The following is a 17,179-nucleotide window of genomic DNA, read 5'->3' as shown; positions in this document are numbered from 1 at the left end:
CGAGTGAAGAACAGGGCCCACCTGGCTTGGCAATAGTTGAGGCACTTCACCATTTGCAGGTACTTGAGGTTTTTGCGGCCTTTACAGATGATCAGTGGCTGCTCCGTCCCTTTTAGCCAGCACCTCCATTCCTCCAAGTCGAGCTTTATGGCCAGCAATTCTCGATCTCCCTCGTCATAGTTCCGCTTAGCCTGAACAAGAGAAATATGCACATGGGTGAAGCTTACCCACAGAGTGCTGGGATAACACCGCTCCGATCCGACGTGTCCACTTCTACTATGAATGGCTGAGAGAGGTCTGGTTGCAGCAAGATGGGCATGGAGGCAAACTTATTTTTGAGTTGGGAGAATGGTTGCTGCGCCGCAGGTGCCCACTGGAAAGGAACTTTGGGAGAGGTTAAACATGCCAAGGGCAGAGCAATGCGACTGAAATCATTGCTGTAGAAATTTACAAAGCCCAGAAACCTCTGCAGCTGCTTATGAGTCTGGGGCTCCGGCCATTCTACCACTGCCTTAATTTTAGCTGGATCCACCTGCAGCTGGCCCTGGTAAATGGCCTGTATTTGTATTGTCACGGCCGAGGCCGCCTCAAAGGTGACATAAACAGGACGTAAGTAGTTTTAGAGACGATGTTTATTTACTCAGTAAGTGTTCATAAACTGGAAAGTGAGGTTAACAAGTGCGAAGTGCCACAACTGAATCAAAGGGGTCTTAAGCAGCCTGGGCTAAGTAAGCAATCTGGTCTTGGTCAGTGGAAACAGCAGTTCCGGGGATTGGGCTGGAGGGAGAGTCACACTGGGTCCAGGGAAAGGGTCAGAGTCACTGTAAATAGAGTACAGACGTTCAGGTATGGTTCAGGAGAAGTATGGATAAGCTGTTCGTTCTGAATCTTCCTTCGTACTGCGTACTTGCCGCGGGTGGTCGGTGGTGACGTGGAGGGGTGAGTGGTCCGGGTGTGTGGTCCGAAATTCCTGGTGTGGAGGCAGGGAGGCAGGCAGGTGGTTCGGGTGAACAGCCTGTGGGACTGTCAGGTGGTCCAGTGTCCGGGTTGGAGCTCTTCGGCAGAGATTAGTGTTTGGCAGCTTGGTGTGGCTAAGAGAGAAACACACGATGAGACAAGGTAATTCACAAAGCGAGTGCGAAATCACGGTGGTGGCCTGCACTAACTAGGGTTAGCTGAGAATCTGGCAAAGAGAGGTTGAGTGCGCTGGCCTTATGAGTCCCCGGCTAAATTACCCACAGGTGTGAACAATCAGCAGAACACTGAGGCCCCTCCCAGGGGTGGAGATGCCGGCTCGGAGGGAGACACACTGGCACACACCCGGACCATGACATGTATAGCGCTTTAGTAGTCCCTAAGGACCCCAAAGCGCTTTACATATCCAGTCATCCACCCATTCACACACACATTCACACACTGGTGATGGCAGCTACATTGTAGCCACAGACACCCTGGGGCGCACTGACAGAGGCGAGGCTGCCGGACACTGGCGCCAGCCGGACCCTCTGACCACCACCAGTAGGCAACGGGTGAAGTGTCTTGCCCAAGGACACAACGACTGAGACTGTTCAAGCCGGGGCTCGAACCGGCAACCTTCCGATTACAAGGCAAACTCCCAACTCTTGAGCCACGATCGCCCCATCCCTGTTCCACAATGAACCCCCCAAAAAGCGACAGACTGAACTTGGAACTCACATTTTAGAAATATAACGGAGGTATTGAAAGCTGTTTTCCACTCATCCCCTTCCTTGATCCTTACTAAATGATAGGCATTCCTTAAATCCAGTTTTGTGAAAATGGTGGCTTCTTGTAACAGTTCAAAAGCAGAAGATAGCAATGGCAGGGGATACTTGTTCTTTATCGTTATTTTGTTTGGAGGGACTTGGCCTTTTTCTCCACAGTGAAGAACCCCGCCCTGAGTGGGGACTTGGAAGGGCGGATTATTCCAGCTGCCAGAGAATCACTGATTTAGTGTTCCATGGCCTCCCATTTCGGCTTAGAAAGACTGTACAGGTGACTGGTGGGGAGTGGTGCCCTCGAGAGCAGATCACATCCACAGTCATATGGTCTCTGCGGAGGAAGTGAGAGAGCCAAGTCCTTGCTAAACACTTCAGCTAGGTCATGGTAAACTGCAGGAGGCACCGTAGGGGTCAGGTGCAATGTGTGCTGGGCTGATGGGATGGGGTGGGCATCCAATATCCCTTTCGCCTGCGTCAACTCCCACCTCCAACAGAGTTAGACAGCATTCCGAGGGAGACTGGGGACACTGAGTCCAAATGGTCCATGTTCAGGACCAAAACTGCTGAAGCTGCTGCACTGAGTTGTGGCCGCAAGGTGGTTGGTGCCTGTCATGCACCAACCACCGAACCAGATGTCGAACCAGATGGTCAACCCCAGAGGGGAAGGGAACCATCAGCCATGGAAGGAGTCCTATTGAGCTTGGTTAGCCTGAAGGACTTTGGAAGCAGCCGGTAGGTACCAACAGGCCAAGCAGAATGGGGCAGTGGCTGAAGCAAATACTTGAGTTTGGGTGTTTCCTCTAAGGAAGGCGTGTCAGTGGGATTAAGGAAACCCGCGAAGCATTCCTTCCAACACCCGACAATGTCCTCAGTCGAAGTCAGCAGCACATTTGACCATGTCCCTTGGGGAGTCCTGTGGGAGGTGCTTAGGCTGCTGCCCTGTGACCTGGTCCCAATTAAGAGGAAGAAAATGGAGGGATGGATTTTTATTGTGGGATTTAAATAAATTCATTTCCACCACCTGGCTGGGGCCTTTCTGTGTGGAGTTTGCACATTCTTCCTGAGTTTGTGTGGGTTCTCTCCGGGTACTCCAGCTTCCTTCCACAGACATGGAGTTAGTCGGGCTAGGTTAATTGGCCAGTCTAAATTGCCCGATAGGTAACGGTTGTCTGTCTCTATCTATGGCAGCTGGGATAAGCTTCAGCCGTTCATGGATGGATGGATAAATATCTTTTCATATAAAGTTTTCTGTAGTACTGAAAAATAATCTCAAATGTAGCGTATGTTGTGTATGACTTTTGTCCAGGTCTCAGTATCCAGAGCAAATGATCGACATGGCTGGCTGGTGCAGTGTAACAAACCTCTGCAGTTCATGTCTCTGCACATACCTGAGGAGAACAGGTACAGTCCACACAGCTAAACACACACACCTTTTCATCCTTCCTCCCTCACATTTCTCATGCAGTGTGTACCTTTCTGTTGCTCAGGTCGTTGGATATCCTGGAACTGTCAGAGCAGAAGGACTTATTAAAATTTCACTACCATACCCTCAGACTGTACTCTGCCATCTGTGCTCTGGGAAACAACCGAGTAGCTCATGCCCTCTGCTCCCATGTGGATGAGGCACAGCTCCTTTACGCTATAGAGAATAAATATATGCCAGGTAACAGACACACAGCATATAAAGCATATTCTCATTCTCAATTTTCTATATAGTAAACCTACTTTATAGAAACTCTTGAATTTTTTTCTGAATCTATGTCTATTTCTCAGCGTTAGCCTTATAAAATACTGTTCCAATTGTCTGAGTAAAACCACAACCCTTAATCGGACAGCTGGTTAAGAATATGAATAGTGTCATTTTTTTCATTTCATTTAATTTTTTGACCTTGGCACCTTAGATAGTCCATAAAACAATAAACATAAGAAGAATTAATATGTGCAATAGTACTGAACATAATAAAGAAGCATGTAAATGTTACAGGGCAGACATCAAACTTGTTCTGTCTGTCCTCACAGGTCTTCTTCGTGCTGGCTACTATGACCTCCTCATCGACATCCACCTGAGCAGCTATGCTACAGCTCGCCTCATGATGAACAATGAGTACATTGTTCCCATGACAAATGACACAAAGAGCATCACTCTGTTCCCAAATGAAAAGAAGAAACATGGCCTGCCAGGCATTGGACTCAGCACCTCTTTGAGACCCAGAATGCACTTCACATCCCCAAATTTTGTTTCCGGGCCCGGACCATCGTGCTTTAACAACGGCAACAGTGGATCAGGAGATTGTTTCCAGTACAGCCCTGAATTCCCCTTAGATATACTGAAAGTTAAAACCATTGAGATGTTGACAGAGGCAGTGCGGGAGGGAAGCATGCACGTACGGGACCCAGTAGGAGGAAGCACAGAGTTTCTATTTGTTCCACTCATCAAGCTGTTATATACTATGCTCATCATGGGCGTTTTCCAAAACGGAGATCTGAAGAATATCCTCCGACTGATTGAACCTTCTGTGTTCTGTGAACGACGCAATGAGCAGGATGCACTTTGCATGGAGTTGGAGGTGCTAAAGAAGTGTGAAGCCGAAGGAGGAGGAAAGGAGGGAGTGCTGAATGTCCCCAAAGAAGGACTGTTAGAGATGAAGCTGCCAGAGCCTGTAAAACTCCAGGTGACACTAAGTAGAAACTCCCAGTTTGGAAATCCATTTCTTATATAGAAATTCACTGTTGTTTACCATTTTTGTTTGCTAAGGTAAAGGTCATATTCTGTTTATATTTCAGTTGGGATTATTATAGTTATTCCAACTAGTAACTAGGACCCTCCATGTGCATGCAAGGAAATCTCGAGACCGAGGAAGACCCAAAGCGTAGAACTGAACAGGCATCAGTGACAACTGATACAACTTTCATTAACTCACATATTACCTGACTTAAGTGATTTTACAGAGGTCATGCCAGTTGAAATAGGAATCCCTACATGAAGTAGTGTGTGTAAAAGGACATTAGCTATAAGCTGATGTGATCAGCACTGAGGTCAGCTTCTCTGGCTGTGATAACAAAGCTGTAGAAAGCAACAAAGTAAAAAAAACATAGCTTATGACAAATCTTGAGACATTTTATCATAGACATCCAGATGCCAGGATGGTGTGAGCAGTATACTGAAATAAAATCAGAATATTCAACAATCCAATGTAAGCACATGGTTCTGGTTTCTTGGAAAAACACAACACAAGTGCAAAGACAGAAGAAGAATTTCAGTTGTGCAAAAGTCTCAATCAGACATGGGAGCAAAGGTAAATATATGTTGTACAGTTATGCATCATCGAAGTACCGGAGAAATTATAATAACTTAATACATCACATACCATAAAGGCCCTTTCACATAGAATTTTTAAATAATACGGTCGTCTTTTCCAAGTCCCTGTTAGTAAATGATTTAATAATTGATCAACAGATTGATTTACTCCACTGTTACCTTCTTCTGTGTCCAGAGCAGCAACCTGAATGCTACTCCCACAGAGGTCGATTATCTTGTTAATATTTTTACATCTTCACTTAATACAACTGGATACTGTTGCTCCTCTGAAAGAGAAAGCCTTAAATCAGAAGTACTTCATGCCCTGGTATAGCTCACAAATATGCACCTTAAAGCAGATAACACGTAAGCTAGAGAGGAAATGGTGTCTCAGTAATTGAGAAGATCATCATTTAGCCTGGAGAAATAGTTTGCTCCTTCATATTCAATCCCTCCATAAAGCTGGAATATCTTATTATTCATCACTGATTGAAGAAAATAAGAACAACCCTAGGTTTGTATTCAGCACTTTAGCCAGGCTGACAAAAAGTCACAGCTCTGTTGGGCCTTTAATGTTGACTAGTAATGACGTGATGAACTTCTTCACAAATGAAATTTTAACAATTAGAGAAAAAATAAGCATCTCAAATGGACCATTATGTACAGCTACTTTCAGTGCCATTGATATTTACAGATTGATCTTTCTGACTTAAGTAATTACTTCCTCCAAACCATCTGTTATCTCAAAACTCCTTGAAAGAGTAGTTGTAAAATAGCTAACTGATTATCTGCAAAGGGATGTTTATTTGAAGAGTTTCAGTCAGGTTTCAGAGCTCATCACAGCACAGAAACAGCTTTAGTGAAGGTTACAAATGATCTTCTTATGGCCTCTGACAGTGGACAGTGCTTGTCCAATAGCATTCAGTGCTACTGATCATAACATTTTAGGTATTCAAACCACTGCACTGTTGTCATGATCTGTGAGTGCAGCTCGTGTCTTGAAGACACACGTGAATGTGGGACCAATCTTAACAAGTGATCTGTATTTTCTTAACAGATCACGTCTCTGTCAGACTGCAGGCTTACTTGGGGTTTCTAGCGTATTTAAAATCTGAATGGAAGGAAGAGGCTTCAGCTATTTGGTCCCTCTTCCAGTTCCCTGTTTGGATTTATATAGATAGAGAGACACTCTCTATATTTTTAAAATTAGGCTTAAAATTTTCCCTTTTGGTAAAGCTTATAGTTAGGGGTGGACTAGTTAATGCTAAACCACCACTTAGTTATGCTGCAAGAACACTTATCCATGAGTTATCTTAGCTACTTTGGGCTACACTCTAGGTCTCGTAGGATGAGACATGGAGTACTTCTTAAAAAGTTCACCACTTCATCACAAGGCTGACATAAAGAGACAGAAAGCTATTTACTCTCATATTGACAGCCTAATTTAGATTGCCAGTTATCTTTAGAAGCAGATGGTAGAATGAACGAACTCCACAGAAAGTTCCCAATCAAAGAAAAAGCTGAACCCAGAACCAGAATCATGCAGTAAGACCCAGATCTTATGGCAAATTCTGAATGTTCTTGTTCCTACAGAGGCAGCTACACCAAGAATTTCTGGTGAAATTCCTATCATACTTACCATAAAAAACAGAAACGAGACATTCTTTGTACCGGGCTTTAAACAAGCTTTTTAATGATGTAATGACGTATATTCATTTGTGCAGGATTTCTGCATTGGCGTCATCTGTCAGTTTTGTAGGGTCATGCATGGTCTTGACTTTGGTTGAGGGTTGAAATCCTACAATGATAGATAGGGAACAGTATGATTTGGCATTTTTCACAGAATGAGAACTTTCCCCTAATATCGAAATCGCTTTAGAAAGAGATTTCCTAATGGCCACTATGTGCATTTTTTAAAATTTCTTCTTTAAACCATGTAATTTTGTTTGTTTGTGTGTGTGTGTGTGTGTGTGTGTGTGTGCGTGTGTGTGTGTGTGTGTGTAGATGTGTCATGTGCTGCAGTACCTGTGTGACTGCCAGGTGCGCCATCGTATTGAGGCAGTGGTGGCCTTCTCTGATGACTTTGTGGCTTGTCTCCAAGAAAACCAACGATTTCGTTACAATGAGGTGATGCTGGCACTCAACATGTCTGCAGCCCTTACTGCCAAGAAGACCAAAGAGTTCAGATCTCCCCCACAGGAACAGGTGGGAACACCACAGAACAACATAAAGCATAAATATAACTGTAACCAGATCTAGAGGAGCACTTCAACTTGCTATTAATCTTATTGCACAGACATTTTCTGTAATTCAAATGGTTGCCTAGCAGAGGACTCTTGCTCAGTGAAGAGCAGTAAATAATGCGACTTACATACACATTTTATTTTAATTTGGCTTTGTATAGAAACACAGTTTTTGCAAACTGTCAGCTAATCAGTCAAGGTTGAGGGTGAACCCATAGTGAAACCTGGCCCCACCCTATCATGTGATATACTGAGGTCAGAAGGCAGTGAGTGGGCGTTAAGGCGTCTGGGAAGGGATCTCAACACTGGACTATTGATGGCAGACAGCTGGTGTCATAAGCCCCGTCTCTGTTCAAAGATGGCCGTTCGCAGTGGACATAGATGGCTTCTTTCAGTCCTCTTTAAAACCATCTGTCTTCTCTGTCCAGCATGTGAACACTGGCATCCTCGAAAGAGTAACCTTTGACCTTTAGATGCAGATGAACAGCCAAGCCTTGTCCCGTTGAGCCAAGTCTTGTTGTGCCATGTGTTTATGCCAGTGGCTGTTTGGTCTCTCGAATGTAGAGGTCTGGGCGTTCCTCGCTACAGCATGCACTACGTTGTTAAGTTTGTGTTTAGGAGTTTTGTCTTTGGGATGAACCAGTTTGTGTCTGAGTGTGTGGCTGGGTCTGAAGTATACTCTTGGCTCTTTTAAAGGGATAGTATTAGCTATTGGTACAGATATGTTGACAACACCTGGGTCAAAATCAAAATCCAAAAAGTAGAATCCTTCATTGCTCACATCAACTCAGTGATTAAAAACACAAAGTTCACCAGGGAAGACACAAAGGACGACTGTTTGCCTTTCCTGGACTGCGCCGTGCGCATTAAGGAGAATGGAAACCTCAACACTGAAGTTTACCGGAAGCCCACACACACGGACCAGTACCTCCTCTTTGACTCCCATCACCCTCTGGAACACAAACTTGGAGTAATCAGGACCCTACACCACCGGGCAGAACATATTCCCTCTAAGCCTGAAGGGAAAAAGAAGGAACACACACATGTAAAGGAAGCTCTTAAAACATGTGGTTATCATAATTGGGCTTTCATCAAGTCAACAAAGATGCACAGACACCAGCGAGGGAGGATCAGAAAGACAAACAGAACAACTTTGCACCCCTTATTTAGCAGGTTTGGTAAGAGAAACAGGAGAATTTTCTCCAAAAGTGACATCCCACTTTACTTCAGACCCAGCCACACACAGACAAAAACTGATTTGACCCAAGTACAAAACTTCCAAACACAGACTAAGCAACATAGTGTATGCTGTGCTGTGCAGTGAGGACAGGTGACACCTCTACATCGGAGAAACCAAACAGCCACTCCAAAAATGCATGACATAGCATAGAAGGGCCACCTCAACAGGACAAGACTTGGCTGTACATCTACACCTAAAAGATAAAGGTCAATCTTTCATGCATGCCAGCATTCACATCTTGATCCGAGAAAACAGATGGTTTATAGGAGCAAAAGAGGACGTCTAGGTCAACTGTGCGTACGACACCAACTGTCAGCGATCCCCCAGCAACCCCTCCCAGGTACCTCAGGCCCCCAGGCCCCACTTACATCTTGTGTCAAGTGACTTCATTAGGTCATATGATAAGGTAAGGCAAGGTCTTACAATGGTTTCAGCCAAAGCCTCTGGTGATAGTGATCCACAACTTTTTTCCACATGTGATGATTCACATGTTGGAGTGAAACCACTGGGAGGCGTTGCCCCACGCCACTGTCCCACTGGGTTTAAATATTACCGTTTTAAAAACCTGGGACTCTCTTGGTTTTAGAACTGAAGAAGCCTCTTGTACGAGAGGTGAAATGTTTTCAAAAGTTTTATAGTCCAGTCACCTTCTTTTAAAGCTCTTAAGAGTACCATGACTTGGATCACTGAGAAGCTAAACAGACATCTTGTAGAGCCACTTTTACCAGCAATAACCTAAAAGGACCATTTTCTCTTGCATCGTTGTGGAAGAATTTTGGTCCACTGATCTTTACAGTGTTTCTTCTGCTCATTGAGGTCTCCAGGCTTTCATTTGTGCAAAGTGCAGAAAGGTCCTGCCAAAAGCACAACATGTATGATTTCAGTAAAGCTTTCAGCTTTCACACCATCTTGTAACTTGTAACTAAACATGTGTATGTACTTTGGATTTCTATATTGAAAATCTAATGGTCGCTTTAAAGGTTCTCTTACCAATCTGCAGATCAACATGCTGTTAAACTTTAAGGATGAGAAGCAGGAGTGTCCCTGTCCTGAATACATCCGAGAACAGCTGCTAGACTTCCATGAAGATCTGATGAGGCACTGTGGTCAGTTTCACAATACACTGCTGCATTAACTACAGTTGCCAGAATAAGATCAATAGCCATAATATCATTTAATAAATATAACAGTAATGTGTGTATAGTCAGTATTCATTAATTGTAGACATACCATACATGCATTGATCTGCCCATTTTGCTAGGTATAGAGTTGGACGAGGAGAGAGGCATAAACTGTGACAGTGACTTCACCATACGAGGTAGACTCATGTCACTGGTGGAGAAAGTGGCTTATCTAAAGAAGAAGATGGCCAACCTGCCAAAGGAAAAAAAAGACAGGAAACCCAGTAAGGCCATTCTGAAATGAGCTGCTAGTAATTCTCAATGAATAGGAAAATGTACAAGCCTACACTGTTCCAAAAAATAGTAATGTCAAAGTATCTTACTGTATATTTTACAGTTTTGTACTGTCTTTCTAGAATATCATTAAATTTACACAAGTAGACTGTGATTTTACATGTCAAAGGTAAAATAACATAACATCACTGTAAATATAATAAAACACAATTTACTTGTTTTTTTAAATATATATTTTTGTACATATGCATATTTAGATTGTAAAAATACATTCAGAAATGTATCATAATTTCACAAATATTTGTCTGTTATGTGAGAGAATGATCTGTTAAATTCAAATGTAATACTATGGAAAAATATATAAAATGATCGAAAATTAATGAGAATAATCAATAATTAAAGGAGTATTTGAATTATAATTTTGCTGAAAATCTCATGTCATCTAGGTCTGATTCAATAATTCAGAGGTAACAAGTGAAAATATAATTAATAGGAATAAAAACTAAAAAAACCATAAATAAATGTAGAGGTAGGAATTGCAATTAATATAAATCTCAAAGTATTCACAACATTCCTGAACAGAAATAGGCCTCTGCACCTGGGGTGAGGGTGTGGCCCCGGCTCGGACACTCTCGGTATTGTGTCCATGGTCAAGACTCTCACCTCTGTCAGTCTGTCCCAGGGCATGCAATCCATTATTATTTAAACCAACCGTTAACCGTATATTTCTGTACATTTACGTATTATGATTCATATTGCCACATTCATTGACCTTGTTTATAGGTAATTTCATTGTTTGATCACGTTAAACTGTTCCTAATTTGATGTCTAAAAGCACTTGGAAAAGGCAGAATCCCATGTAAAATTAGCGCAACAAACTCTATTTTCATTACTGGAAATAACCGTATTTTTATGAGGAAGTTATTTTCTGTTATTTTACGGTAGTATTTTGGCACCCCAGCTGCCAGAATATTACCATTTTTTTACGATGTTTTTTTTAACAGTGTAGTAGCTATGAGACAAAAAAAGTAAATAAGATCTTTGACTTCAGGACATTCAATCTCTGACCTGCTCTCTCTTCCTCCTTCTCTGTCCTTCTCCTTAAGGTACCTTACAACAGCTCATTTCCGATACGATGGTGCGCTGGGCTCAGGAGTCAGTTATAGAGGATCCAGAGCTGGTCAGAGCTATGTTTGTCCTACTTCACCGCCAGTATGATGGCATTGGTGGACAGGTTTGTGTGTGTAATAGAAAAGAAAATCCATACCACTGGAATCTCCAAATAAATGTATACAATATAGTCATGCTATATTTGTAACAATCTGATGTGAGAGTTGTTCTTTTAGGAAAATATGAGGAGCGGCTATCCAGCCTGCTCCATATGTGACACACTTCCTGGGGTCCCAAACAATAAATCTGGCAACTGTCAAGTAGATCAGATTGAACAAAACAATTGTTAAGAAAGCAAAAAAATGCACATGCAAACAATCCTTGGTGCTACTTTTCAATTTGTTGAAAAATGACCTGCCTACCAGTTCACCAGAGGCCGACTGTCAGCTTTGTTCAGATGATGTGGTCATAAATTCACCAGATAATTAAGTCTAGTACAACAAGTTCCACAAGTCAAACAAATATGTGGGACGTTCTTCATTTATTTGCAGAGTGTCACTAATATTAGAAACATCCCGTCTCAGAGTGATGCTCTATAAGAACTCCCTGAACCGTCTTCAGTTGATCCAGAATGGTGCAGCAAGAATACGAACTGGAACTTGAAAGAGAGCCCATATTTCTCCTGTATTAGCTTCTCTTCAATTGATCCGTGTTAAAAGCATTAAATTAGAATTAAAATTTGATTTAAAATCCATCTGTCCCACATCAGATTGCACTCTCACAGTAACACTACAGTTATTTGAAAAGAACAATGTAAGTTGTTAATTTCTGTGTATTAATTTATCTCTCCTTACTTCAGGTACAGATGTGAAATATCATGCTCAGTTTGCACAGTAACAGTGCTTCTGCTTGTATATTAAATGTATGTCAATCAGTTTAATAAGGTATGAATATGTCTGTGCAGGTACGGGCTCTTCCTAAAACCTACACTATAAACTCAGTATCAATCGAGGACACCATCAACCTGTTAGCGGCTCTCGGTCAGATCAGATCTCTGCTGAGTGTGCGCATGGGAAGAGAGGAGGAGAAACTGATGATCAGAGGGCTGGGGTGAGAGCACGCTTATCTGTCAAGCTCTTGCGTGTCTGAATGATTTGTTTTCTTTGGAGTACTTTCTTCTTTAGACTTGCTTTAACTCCCAACAAGAAGAGGAAAAATGTAAACAAATATTTATGTGAATGAAAGTTCAGAAACAGAGAAATTACAATTTTGTGCATGTGTGTATATTTGATTTTTAATCTATCTACAGAATGCCCTACAGGCACATAAAAACAAATTCAGAATTTCTAACAGCTCTTAGTCGTAGATGGACTTTTGTCTTCAAGTATTCTTTTACTTCTCGGGTAACTGCTCAGACTAACTTTAAAGAGTGTCCATGTAAGGATATGGCTTAGGCACACATAATCTGTATATCTCAGTCCAGCACAATAAAAACAGGAACATTTCACTTTACCTATGGGTTATGTGCTTTGTTTCAATGGTTTGCAAACCTTTGTGCCCAAAGAACACCTGTATTCATGCACAAAAGTCTTTTCTTTTGGTTGCATTTTTCACAGACAATTTGCAGCATCTTGATCTAGAGCAGCCTTCCTGTCAGGATTGATACCACTCAACAAACATATTCTATGCCTCGTCTTCAGCACTTTATTATACACTTAAATACAAAGCAACAAATTGTCTTGCATTGGAGTGCATTAGATTGCTTGCAACTAGTAACTTGGTCTGCTTCACATAGCTCAAGTTACTCTAATGTGGTTTCCAAGTCCCACTTTAGCTTGCTTGGCAAGGTAAAGGTGGACTTGGTACCATTTACCAGCTAATCCTGGCAGATAACAGTTGACATCTATTAGTCTAGCTGAAGCTACACAATACATGTGCACATGTGTCATATAAGTAACCTTCACATTATTGTTTGCTGCTTTTAGGTTATGGGTCCTTTTCCCTAGTGGCTAATTATTGTTTGCTTCATACAAGGAAATGATCCCTTTTCCCCCTTATTAATCTCCTTGTAGTCAATTGGTGGATTTAATGTCACAAGCATGTGATTCCCGTTATCTAGCAACTTTGAAAATGCACTCTGGTTCCATTTGACAGATGTTTGTAAAGATCAACATTGTTGGTGACCCAGATTTGGTTTGAGATTAGGTTTTAAACTAAAATGTGTTACTTTTAAAATGAAGTCTGGTTTTTGAGGCAGCTTTTTCCATTTTAGACATTGTTGGTTGCACTTGACCCAAAACTGTTCTTACTTGGTTTGTATCCAAAAGCCTTATAATAAAAATGAGCACCCATGAACCTCTTTTAAATGTCAAAACCTGAATATCACTGTTGTAATAACAAAACACTGGTCAAATATTAAACAGTTAATATATGAAAGAGTTTGAACTGTCGGTTTAAATTTCACCCATCCTTCTTCCTCTCAGAGATATCATGAACAACAAAGTGTTTTACCAACATCCTAACCTGATGAGAGCGTTGGGAATGCACGAGACTGTCATGGAGGTCATGGTCAATGTGCTCAGTGGAGGAGACTCCAAGGTATGTAATAGTAACAGTGCTGACATACTCAAGAACAACCCAAATGAACACAGACAAGAGTCATGATGAAGAATGGTAGAGCAATGGGGAAATGTTGCATTCGTCTTCTGCTGTATTTCAAATAAATTATGTGTCACAAAATGTTTTAAATATATGTTTTTCCCCTGAATTATTTTCAGATAAATAAACACAAAGGGACATTTTGTCTAACAACCTGTGATGCACGTGTGTTTTCAGGAAATCACCTTTCCAAAAATGGTGGCCAACTGTTGTCGTTTTCTATGTTACTTCTGTCGAATCAGCCGTCAGAACCAGAAAGCCATGTTTGACCATCTGAGTTATCTGCTGGAGAACAGCAGTGTTGGCCTGGGTGAGTAATGATGACCTAACAAGCATTATTTCAGTTGAATATTTATTATGAAGAGAACAGGAGATGAAGGAATGTTGAAGACATTGTCAATGCGTGGTGACCAACATTTACCAATAAAGGGAACTAGCTCAGAATTGTTTTGTTGTTGATTAACGTTGGTAGTTGAGGACGGGTAGCAACTACAGAGTTGTGTAAAAGTTTAAGAATGACGTTGCAATTTACCCACAAGACATAGAGCTCAAAAAGACAAACATGCGCTTGGTGTCGTTTTGGCGCTCTCTGTCAGGGTGAAAAAATTAACATTGACATACTGGTGGAGGACTTGAACACAGTCCACCACCAGTATTCATGGTATGAATGCATTAGCTATGAAACTTGACAGTTTGTTCCAAGTATGGGAACAAAGCTTACTTGTTGTTCCTAGAGTATTTAAAAGTAGAATGGGAGGCAGAGCCTTCAGTTTTCAGGCCCCTCTTCTGTGGAACCAGCTCACAGCTTGGACATCTTAATACGAGATATTTTTGCTTGAAATAAGTGAAAAAATCTTGAAAATTCTCCAGATCCAACATGCACTGTCTAAAAACAAGTTCTTATATCTCACTGAAATGTCACGCTGTAACTGATTGTGTCTTATTTAAGTGTGCTGAGATATTTTGACTAGAATATATTAAGATTTTGAGATTTTGCAGTGTATATTTATATAAATCTTGTCTACTCACTCAAAGCACTTTAGAATACACATTTACGCATTCACACTAACACACATTCGGGGATTAAGTAAATGGTAAATGGACTGGTTCTGATAAAGCACTTTTCTACTCTGGGCACTCAAAGCGGTTTGCACAACTTGCCTCATTCACCCATTTGCACAAGCACTTTTTTATGCTTTCCATCTAACATTCACGCTCTGATGGCTGCATCGTAAAGCAACTGGGGGTTAGTATCTTGCCCAAGGATATTTGGCATGAAGACTAGAGCAGATGGGGGCTGAACCACCAAGCTCCTGATTAGTAGGTGACCTGCTCTACCTCCTGAGCAACAGCTGCCCAGATTGCCACTGACTTTTGGATTGACAGACTACCCTCTCTAGCTCTGGGATGTTTGTTGCTTTGGAGCAAATGATTATCTATTGTGAAAGTTTGTATTGTTGCATACACTTTACATATGTCTTTTCCTCTTCTCAGCATCTCCATCTATGCGAGGATCCACTCCTCTGGATGTGGCTGCAGCATCAGTCATGGATAATAATGAGCTTGCCCTTGCTTTAAGAGAGCCAGACCTGGAGAAGGTGAGGCTGACAAAGACTTAGACACACACAAAAGGAAAACCGTAAATTGTATTAGTTATTCTGAGGTCACTTTAGCCTATAGAATAGAAGAGCCCGTTATTGTCACAGCACATGTACAACGAAATTGTACCAACTGTGGTGGAATAAAATACAGTCTGGGGAAGAAGATATGACTTGAATGACCTGAGGTGTCGACCACAGGGCAGCGGGTCAAACGGGTGGTATCCAGGGTGCAAGGGGTCACCCGTGATGGCCCTGTTTTTTCTGAGACAGGAGAATCTGGCGAGGGTGCGAGCTGCCATCTTATGAAGATTAAGGTCTGTTAAGTTCTTGTTGCCTCAGAGAAAGTTACAAAAGTAGATGGTGAGCCTTGGTTCCATGCATAACCTTCTCCAGCATCTTCCTACACCTTTGAATATGCCGCAGAGCTCAGAGTTACTTCACATGCACGCTGACAATTATACATAAACATGTCTGCTTAAGGAAGAAAGCATGTACAAAATTAGGCTTAAACTTCATCCCCAAATCGGTTCTGTATTCCTTTGTAAATTCAAGTTGTGTTTTAAATTTGGTGCACAACTATCAAAATCAAATATTTTATAATGCATATTAATCTGGTCCTTACCAATCATGAAATTAACTTAATTAGTTCCATAGGTCTTATTCATACTGCTCCTTTAAGACAGCAGTCTCACTATACCCCATTCATTATACAAATTGATAATAGCAGTGGTCAGCAGAAACACTACTTTAAAACATGTAGATGCAAATATGTACTCAGCTTCCAAGCTAAAACCACTTAGAAAAAAGAGAGTACGAGTTTATACAGCAGCAGTTAGCGGGGTTAACATTTCAGCATGTTGGTTAGCAGCGGCAACTGTAAAGTCTACTCGCCAGTGCAAAGCACTTTGCATTTACAAGAAACAGCTTCAGGTCTCCAGATCTAGCAGTTAACAAAACAGACATCTCGCTTTTCAACCTCTCTTTCAACAGCAACAATGTTCCTCATATTTAGTTATCAGCCTTACCAGCGTAACCAAACGGAAAACAGTTAAAGGCTGGAGAACAATTCCCATTGGTTAAAAATGAAATTGTCCATCAAGGTCAGAAAATAACAACTGTTAAACAAAAATGAATAAATAACAAGAATCAAATGTATTTGGCTTTCAACACAACAATAACTTTTTATACAGTCATCTTATTAGAATTTGGCTTTAGAGTTTGCAGTACATTACACCACATGAGTAGTAATTCTGACCAAAGGTTTCTACTTTTATCTGACTGTGACTGTGGGCTACAACATCACCTGCATAAAGCAAATCTTCAGGACGCCAAATTGAGATTTTCCATTATTCCTATATAGTCTGTAAAGGCTATGAATTGGTGACACCGGAAACAAATGTATTAGTATAAAATCCAGAAAGCTACACGCTGAGATTATTTTAAGGTGGCACATGCCACCACAGTAGATCCGTCCCTACTGCCGGTAATGTGAACCAAGCTCTAGCTGTGGGCACAGTTTATGTCCCGTGGCAGCGGGTCGGGCATCCCATACTGCTGAACCCTTTGTGCTTTGTTCTATCTCTGTTAATTAAATGTAAATTGTAGGTGTCTTTCCACTGTGCTATATTTTTTCTTTTTGAAACAAACAACCCAAAATAATAATAATAACTTATTTTTGCAGGTGGTACAATATCTAGCTGGGTGTGGGCTGCAGAGCTGTGTGATGCTGGTCCGTAAGGGATACCCTGACATCGGCTGGAACCCTGTGGAGGGGGAACGATACCTTGACTTCCTGCGCTTTGCTGTCTTCTGCAATGGTAAAAATGTAACCATACGACTGCAGTCAGATCATTTATTTTCCACTGGAGTTTGTGT

General features: G+C 41.6%; 1 protein-coding gene across 8 annotated transcripts in view; it reads left to right on the top strand.

Moving 5' to 3' along the window:
- The window catches only part of ryr2a (ryanodine receptor 2a (cardiac)), a 263,162-nt gene that overhangs the window by 131,162 nt on the left and 114,821 nt on the right, over nt 1-17,179 (top strand). For 7 of the 8 annotated variants that reach the window (XM_084938488.1, XM_084938482.1, XM_084938484.1 and 4 more), the window contains 12 exons: nt 3,046-3,140; nt 3,227-3,402; nt 3,759-4,411; nt 7,042-7,242; nt 9,521-9,626; nt 9,782-9,925; nt 11,042-11,169; nt 12,010-12,155; nt 13,529-13,643; nt 13,881-14,013; nt 15,198-15,301; nt 16,986-17,121. In XM_084938488.1, coding sequence (XP_084794614.1) covers nt 3,046-3,140; nt 3,227-3,402; nt 3,759-4,411; nt 7,042-7,242; nt 9,521-9,626; nt 9,782-9,925; nt 11,042-11,169; nt 12,010-12,155; nt 13,529-13,643; nt 13,881-14,013; nt 15,198-15,301; nt 16,986-17,121 — 2,137 coding nt within the window. The remainder of the gene's footprint in view (nt 1-3,045; nt 3,141-3,226; nt 3,403-3,758; nt 4,412-7,041; nt 7,243-9,520; nt 9,627-9,781; nt 9,926-11,041; nt 11,170-12,009; nt 12,156-13,528; nt 13,644-13,880; nt 14,014-15,197; nt 15,302-16,985; nt 17,122-17,179) is intronic. The other variant, XM_084938483.1, reaches the window with a different exon arrangement.

Source organism: Perissodus microlepis, chromosome 8 (assembly GCF_051167445.1).
Source record: "Perissodus microlepis isolate ML-2025 ecotype Zambia chromosome 8, ASM5116744v1, whole genome shotgun sequence".
Classification (NCBI taxonomy): Eukaryota; Metazoa; Chordata; class Actinopteri; order Cichliformes; family Cichlidae; genus Perissodus; species Perissodus microlepis.
The sequence above is the reverse complement of the archived record's forward strand: the minus strand, read 5'-3'. Positions and strand labels throughout refer to the sequence as shown.